The 7,666-nt window shown below is 35.5% G+C and overlaps 1 protein-coding gene across 1 annotated transcript; it reads right to left on the reverse strand.

Annotated features, from left to right (window-relative positions):
- Positions 1-1,510: 1,510 nt before the first annotated feature.
- LOC143629674 (protein NETWORKED 1A-like) lies at positions 1,511-6,678 on the reverse strand. Its single transcript, XM_077098885.1, has 3 exons — positions 6,576-6,678; positions 3,160-5,189; positions 1,511-2,563 (listed from the first exon to the last, which is right to left on the reverse strand). The coding sequence occupies exons 1-3, from the start codon at positions 6,676-6,678 to the stop codon at positions 1,511-1,513; spliced, it is 3,186 nt and encodes a 1,061-aa protein (XP_076955000.1).
- Positions 6,679-7,666: the final 988 nt, after the last annotated feature.

Below are 7,666 nucleotides of genomic sequence, written 5' to 3' on the forward strand. Positions count from 1 at the left end.
CTTTCCTTTTAGTCTGGGGGATAAAGATAAAATTGTTTTATTACGAAAACTAAAAAAAAAAATCTATTTCTATTGAAATCACTTTGTCATATGAATATAGTGATTATTACAGTAAGTTGACATGTGTTTAGTTTCTTTGCTACGTGTTTCCACCATTTAGCATAGTATAGTAAACACAACGTTTCGATCCGTTTCATGTTGTATCTACACGTATATGATGACGTATTATGATACGGCTCGGGGTCTTTCAGTATGAGAGATTAGAGAAAATGGTGAAGAACAAGAACATAGGAAATACAACATAGTAAAAATGGGGAAACAAAACACTATGATGGGACATTGACGATTACTACTTTTTAACGATGTCTGAGCCACGTGACAAATGTTTAATGGATGATTGTTTCACTTTTTCGGACTCGTTTAGGGATGACAATGGGTCGGGTTTAGGTATTCCCAAACCCATACCCGGTTATGAAAGTCCGTCCCAAACCCGTCCCAAACCCGTCAGGTTTTAATCGGGTAATTACTCGTCGGGTTTTAGGTTTTCCCATCGGGTTTCGGGTTTCTTATCGGGTTTTAATAAACTACTTGTGGGGTATACCCGGCTCAAAACCCGCTAGGTTTCTACCGGGTTTTGACAAAATATAACTAATCGATTACAAAGAAGGTTAACATTAACATAAAATGTCTCAAATAATTGACATAAACAAGTTTCGACAAATAATATATATGGAATATAGTATATATATAATATAATAAGTTATATCGGGTACATCGGGTATATAATCGGGTAAATGGGTTTATATTATCGGGTAATCGGGTCGGGTAATCGGGTATATTAGAAATCCCAAACCCGTCCCAAACCCGTGAAAAATTTCAAAACTAATCCCAAACCCGTCCCAAACCCTAATGGGTCGGGTATTACCCGTCCCATTTATGTCGGGTTTCAGGTTTTTTCATCGGGTTCGGGTTTTATTGCCATCCCTAGACTCGTTCACCCAATGTGCTGGCGGTTTCGCACTACATGAGGAATGAGACAACTAAAGGGATTGTTATAGTCAAATATGTTTGAGAAGTGTGATTAATCATTAAGAATTGTCCTCACTATACATGTGAAACCATTTATAGAACTAGTCAAATGCACTCTTAAACACAAGCTTCACTCAGATCTCATGTCTTGTTATTTAACTTATTTGATATAGAGGCTGAAATCCCAAACCGTTACATTCAAAAGCTAACTTTTAACTCTTCAGATATTTTACGAGCTATGATAACATGAGATACGTTTTTCTTAGGGGTTCAAATCATACAGAACGCACGTTTGTGCTTGTATCTATTTAGAAAATCTAGGAATTGCTGTTAACAAGTAACCCGACAGATAATATTCAAATACGACGATAAAAATACAAATTCAAACTAGTCCTTAAATGGTAGTCGAATCACAATATGAAAACAATAAATAACAAGCAAGCAGTCGAGTCGAGTCTAATCGAGTCACGATGCCAAAAATCTAACTTTTAACGAGTTGATCACCTCTGAAACACGCATACAGACGACGCCTTCGGCTTCTCCCTCCACGATGAATAAAATCGCGCAAAATCACACTCGTTCGGCTCCTACTAACCGACACTCTACTCTTCCCTTTACTCTTCTTCTCATCATCAAGCTTCATCAACATACATTGCATCTTTTGTACATCCATCTGCACGGTTTTGAGTCTTTCCGAACTTTTCCCCGCGTTGTCTTGCTCAATCAATGCTGCTAAACACGGGTTCTTTTGTATACTAGCGGTTGACTCAACGTTCACGTTCACCAGCTCTAAAATGGTGTGTTCAGCCTTTTCCAGCTGTTGTTTCACATTCTTGTAATCAAGCCCGGATTGCTTTCTACTCGTTTTACTCGCTTCTAATCTTTGTGCAAGAGCTTTCACTGTTGTTTCAAGATTTGCAAGTTTGTGTGCATCCGAAGCGAGTCTTTGCAAAAGCTTACCTTTTTGGGATCCTTGACTTGAAAGTTGTGACTTGTAGACACTTGGCTCTTCGATCTGTGGCTCGTATGGTATTTTTCTTGACTTGTTTCCGGTTTCATAAATCTTTTGAGCTATTTGCAAGTGCTCGATTAGCATACCATCGTTTCTTAAATATCCTCTTTGGCTTCTGCTGCTGCTAAAAGATTTGGCAGATGATGATGACCCTGATGCTTGATCGAGTTGAATGTCTCTTATTTCTGAGAATTCAGGTTTGGTCTTTAGGATGTTAAGGTGGTCTAGTGTTAGATAACGTTTCTCACGAAGCTTCTCTTGCTTGTTAAGTTTATTGCGATCGTGAGATTTTGATTCTTTGGTTTGTGGTTTTGTTGGTCTTGATTTGGTGTTGATGGTTGAGGTTTTACGCCTTCGGACAGTGTTGGTTATTATGTCTTGCTTGATCACCTTCTCGAGTGCTGCTATGCGGGTTTGGAAGGTGATCAGATCGGACATCTCGTTTGGTTCGGGTGATTCTGGAACTCGTGTGAACTCGGGATCGGTTTGATTATGATGGTGATGAATTTTCTCTTCCAGATTCTCAACCTACATTACATATTTAACAATGATTACATTATGTTATCCGACAAAAACTTGCAGGTTAGATTAGATAATTATATCTAACATGTTTCATTATATGTATCATGTTTTGGCTGTTTGACATGTTTAGATAAATGGGTTAAACGGGTAGTGTTTGGGTTTACAACTGCCAACCCCAAACTAGGGTTATAAACAAGCCAAGCCAGGGTAGGCACATGCTCGGCTCTTTTATCTTAACGAGCTGAAATGATGAGCTCGAGGCAGCTCGTTTATTTTTTAAAAATTTATTTACTTTAATTTTTGTATCTCTTACACATATTTGATATATATAAAAACAAAATATAATAGTTTTAACATAAATAATGCAGAATTTATATATATTAAAATTGGGGTGTAAATTTGTGTTATTGTGTATATATATATATAAAAAATTGCCTTTAGGTTAAACCAGCTAGACAAGTGAGTCGGCGAGCCAGCTTACTGTGGCTTGGGGTCGGCTTGTTTATAAACGAGCTGATTTCAAACCAACCTCGATCTTTTGAGCAGCCCTATCGGAAACCCACCAACCCGACACAATCAACACCCCTAGAAAGAGCATTACCCTCAGTTTTTCGGTTGTTGGATGCAACAAGATTTGCCACACTTAACACATTATGTTCAAGAGACGATATACTCTCCTTCAACGAACCAATAACCGGAGTATACGCAAGCAACTGTGCTTTTAACCCTTCGATTTCTTTCTCCATAACACTTGCCTTTCGCTTCATCTCTCCAATCTCCTGATCTTTCAAAGCATTTTCACTTCCAAGACTCTCACAAACTTTAACCAACTCATCAACTTTACTTTCGAAAACAATCTCACGCGTGTTCGACATTTGAATATCAAAAATAAACTTAGCAGCCTCAGCATTCCACATTTCAGATTCTTTCTCTCTTTTGGTTTCCAACCCGAGATTCATAACCAGTTCCAACCCAAGACTCTCGTTCGCTTTCATCAGATCAAGATTCTCTTTCTTGACCTTCAAGAAATCATCTTTCATTGCTTCACATTTGTTAACAAGTAAAGTTGAGATGATGGTATTCTCGATTAATATCCGCTGCTTATCATCTTCTTCTTTTGACAAATTATGCTTCAACTCCTTGATGTTACTAATAATATCTTTGACTGATATCTTTGCAGGGTTTGACTCAGTCCCGAGAGACAAGAAAACATGATAAACACCAGCTCTCAAGTTTTCAACTTCAACTAACAAAAGCTCCTCTTCAACCTGCTGCTCGAGTATTTCAGCCTCCAGCTCGGATATCAGTTTATCTGCTAATTTAGACGCTTCGATATGCTTCTGGTTCTCAATAGATAAACGATAGTTTTCTTCTTCCACTTCCTTTATTAAGTTGTGTAATATAAAGTTCTCAAACTGAGAAATCACAGCTTCATCAAGTTGTTCTTTCAATTCTTGTTCCTTTTCAAAATGCATAAACCGATTCTCGAGAGCTTCTAATCTCTTCTGGACACTTTTATGCAAACGGGTTAACTCTAGCTGACCAGTTAACGAACTATAGCTCGTATTCAACTTGATGATTTCTTCTTTCAAATCAAATATTTCTTTCTGCATACCCGTGCCCTGACCCGACTGCAAAGCTGCCTCCTTTTCGAGTCTTTCCTTAATTTGCTTCAACCCTGCAAATTCAACTTTTGTGTTCTTCAACTCGTTATGTCTGTCGGATAATTCTTGATCTTTTAACATGTTTTCCATCTTTAAAGATTGATTTGATGTCTCCAAATGGACAAAAATCTCTTCAACATGTTTAAGTTTTTTAGTACTGTTTAGAATCTCATTTGTGAGGCGTTGAACATCTGATCGAGCAGAGGAGATTTCGAGTTCTAACGCGTGTGATTTCTCGTGCCATTCCAAGTATAAAACCCGCAAACCTTCTTTCTCGTTAGTTAACTCCAAAACATTGGTTTTCAGCTTCTCAACTTCCATTCCTGCTTGAACCGCTTGCTCAGAAAACATTTTAGCTTCCTCTTTGGTTACCACAATCTTCTTATTCATTTCGTTTATCTTTTCCTCCAAATCGGATATTGTTTCAGGATGCTTCATTTGTTTGGTTAAATCAAGAGTTTCCTTTAACATATGAACTTCTTTTTCGGCTTTGTTCGCTTTTTCTTCAAGAATGCGGGATCTTTCTCGAGCCTGATTAAGTTCGTCATCTGCATTCGATAGTTTCTCCAAACTAAACTGATACTGTAGGAAAAGAGAATCCTTTTCGATAATTAGATCAGCCACCGCCTTCTTTAATCTCTCAACTTCACATTCATCTTTCTCAAACAGTTGCAAATCAAAAGATTCATAATTTTGAGCATCGGTGACGATTAAAGATATATCTTCGGGTAGAGTGAACGGTTCTTGATCCGGGAAAGCTGCTAGTAAAGATTTCTGGGCGTGACGAAGCTCGCTGGTGGCATAATCGTATCTTTCAGCTAATGCACGGTATGCTCGATAAAACTCCTCGACTAGTTTGATGAGGTCGGGGCGTTTCTTGTAGTACATTTCGGCCCGTCTTGCGAATGAATCTGCATCTTCTTCTATTAGCTTGATCATGGACTTGACTTTCGTATCCATGTCTGCAAAGAGACATTCATGTGTATTGTTATCAACACTCATGTCATATATGAGAAGTTAAGAACAAAAAAAAAGTGAAGTAAAATTTGCATATGACAGAACTCCTGAAACCTAGTAATTATTCTTGCATAAAGAGTTTGAAAATTTAATCCGTTTACCTAAAAACGGGTCGATTTCGTTTATCTCTAGTGGCTAAAATTCTAACTAAATCTGAAACGGGTCAAATAGTCAGATGGGCAAAAAACCATCTAAAATGTATCTAGAGGAATAAAATCTCCGGAAATCAGTTTACTAAAAGTTAAGATCATCATTGTGATTAAAGTGGTGCATTTCAGACACGACCCGAAAAAACCACACGAATTTAACACAAGTTTGGGTACAGTATAAACAGGTTTGGGTCAGTTTCAACTCAAGCTCGCGAACACGCTTAGCTAAACAGGCCGTGTTCGTGGACTGGCCCGTTTATTTTTTATTTCTTATAAATTATATGTCAAAATTTAAAGGTTCAAATAGATATTGATATGATATTTATAATTGAAGTAATTTGCATTTTTGGTTGTAAAATTGTAAGTTTTAATGTATTAACATATGAAAAAAAAAGATAGCACGTTAAGCGGGCCGTGCTTGTGTCAACCCATGAATACTCGTGTTCATATGTCTAAGACGATTCCCAGCTTATTTCATATTTTTGGGTTCGTGTCTGGTTGAACCCACCAACGTACACCCTCAACTGTAATAGTATAGTTTTTTTTAATCATTTAGACATACTACTTATTCATGAATTTCACAAGATGAATAAAAAAGAGCATGTGGGTGGGCCTAACCTGTTTCGATCCATACAAAATAAAAAATGCATTCATTGAATGTGTGTTTCCAAAGGGATTATTGGGCTTTAAAGAATCCAAAGTTAAAATCAAATGGTAAAAGCAAACAGTTACATCATAGGTTAAACTTCTTCTTCAGAAATGCAGATCTTTTTTCTGAAACCATAATAATGTTTTATTTAAAAAAAACAAAAAATTAAGTTGCATCAAGGATACATGCCTAAGTAAAAAATTTTATCTTCATGAAAACAATACTTTTTATAATAAAAAGAAAATTTGTTTCTCCTAATCACTATTAATTTTTTTTATTTATAAAAATAATATCTTTTTTGCTATTTTAATTATGGAAACACTACCATTGCCTAATTTAATTAAGACAATAACAATATACACCATCAATACAAATTTAATTGTATTAATATTCTGCATTAAATAGTGCAAGACAAATACATTCAAGGGTACAATGGTCAATGGCTTAATTTCAAGCCAAAATTAAGCTTTATATTTCATTAACTTCCTATAATCAAAAATTAGCAATCAATCATCCATCAAGAACATACATACCAGCAAGATTTTCTTGAAGCCATTTTGAGTTCTTGGGGCTAATGTGACTGTCCCACCACCAAGAATATAATCGCCTTGACTCAGAAGTTAATGAGCAAGCCATCACTTTAGCATGAAAAAAAAAGCTAACTGATTTTGGAACTTAAAAATCCCTGGAAGTAGATCAAACCAAGAATCAGTTCTTTCTTTTTTTTTTAATTATGTGTCTAAAGAAAAGGCAATTTAGCTCCTTAATTCATACTCTAAGCACCTAAAATATCAATTATTAAAATCTTTAAATATTAAATAAATTAGACAATTAAAAACAGTGGAATTAGGAGTTACAAGAATTAATTACCTTCAAAAATCAATTAGGAAAACTTGAAATGTCACTAAGCAGGATCACAAGAACAACTTTGAGCCCTTTTACTCTGAGCAAAAAAATGAATAAAATGTCAAGAAAATGGAAACAGTTAACAAGAAGACAAGATATCATTTTTAGAAAAAAAAAAAAAAAGGAAAATCGTCAAATTATATGACAAATCCCAATCATTGACACCTAATCACAAACCCAAAATCAGTCAAATTATTTCAAGAAAGTGAACCAAATCAACGCTTTCCAACAATAATATGCACATTAACCATGAAGGATGACACACAAAGAGGGTTTAGATTTTTTTTTTTTTTTTTTTTTGTAGAAAAAAAAACCACCCATTTGCAGAACATCATTTTAAAAACCCCAGATGAAGAACAGGTAAAAAAATCACAAAATTCAAGAAAAAGAAAAAAGAAATTACATGATTTTGAACAACCAAGACCAGTACACTTATAAAAACATAATGATCAAACACAAAGAGTGTTTACTGTTTACATAAAAAAAAACGCATTTGCAGAACACCATTTTAACACACCCCAGATGAAGAACATGTTAAAAAACACAAAATTCAAGAAAAAAGAAAAGAAAAGAAATTGCATAATTATGAGCAACCAAGAACAGTACACTTATAATAATAGAATCTTGGAGATATCTTCTGAAAATCACAACACCATTTGCATCTTTCTTTCTCTCTCTACATTCAACGGTTAGTATTTCTTGATTGGTAGTGAGAGAA

Source organism: Bidens hawaiensis, unplaced genomic scaffold (assembly GCF_021521415.1).
Source record: "Bidens hawaiensis isolate Kalapana, Puna unplaced genomic scaffold, B.hawaiensis_p1.1 tig00005445_1, whole genome shotgun sequence".
In the NCBI taxonomy this organism is placed as follows: Eukaryota; Viridiplantae; Streptophyta; class Magnoliopsida; order Asterales; family Asteraceae; genus Bidens; species Bidens hawaiensis.

Bases quoted from the DNA above. Each gene is read 5' to 3' on its own strand.
- LOC143629674 (XM_077098885.1), bottom strand. From the start codon at position 6,678: ATGGCTTGCTCATTAACTTCTGAGTCAAGGCGATTATATTCTTGGTGG. The intron at 5,190-6,575 runs GTATGTATGTTC...GTCTCTTTGCAG, and splicing joins GCTTCAAGAAAATCTTGCTG to ACATGGATACGAAAGTCAAG. The intron at 2,564-3,159 runs GCTCTTTCTAGG...ATGTAGGTTGAG, and splicing joins ACCGAAAAACTGAGGGTAAT to AATCTGGAAGAGAAAATTCA.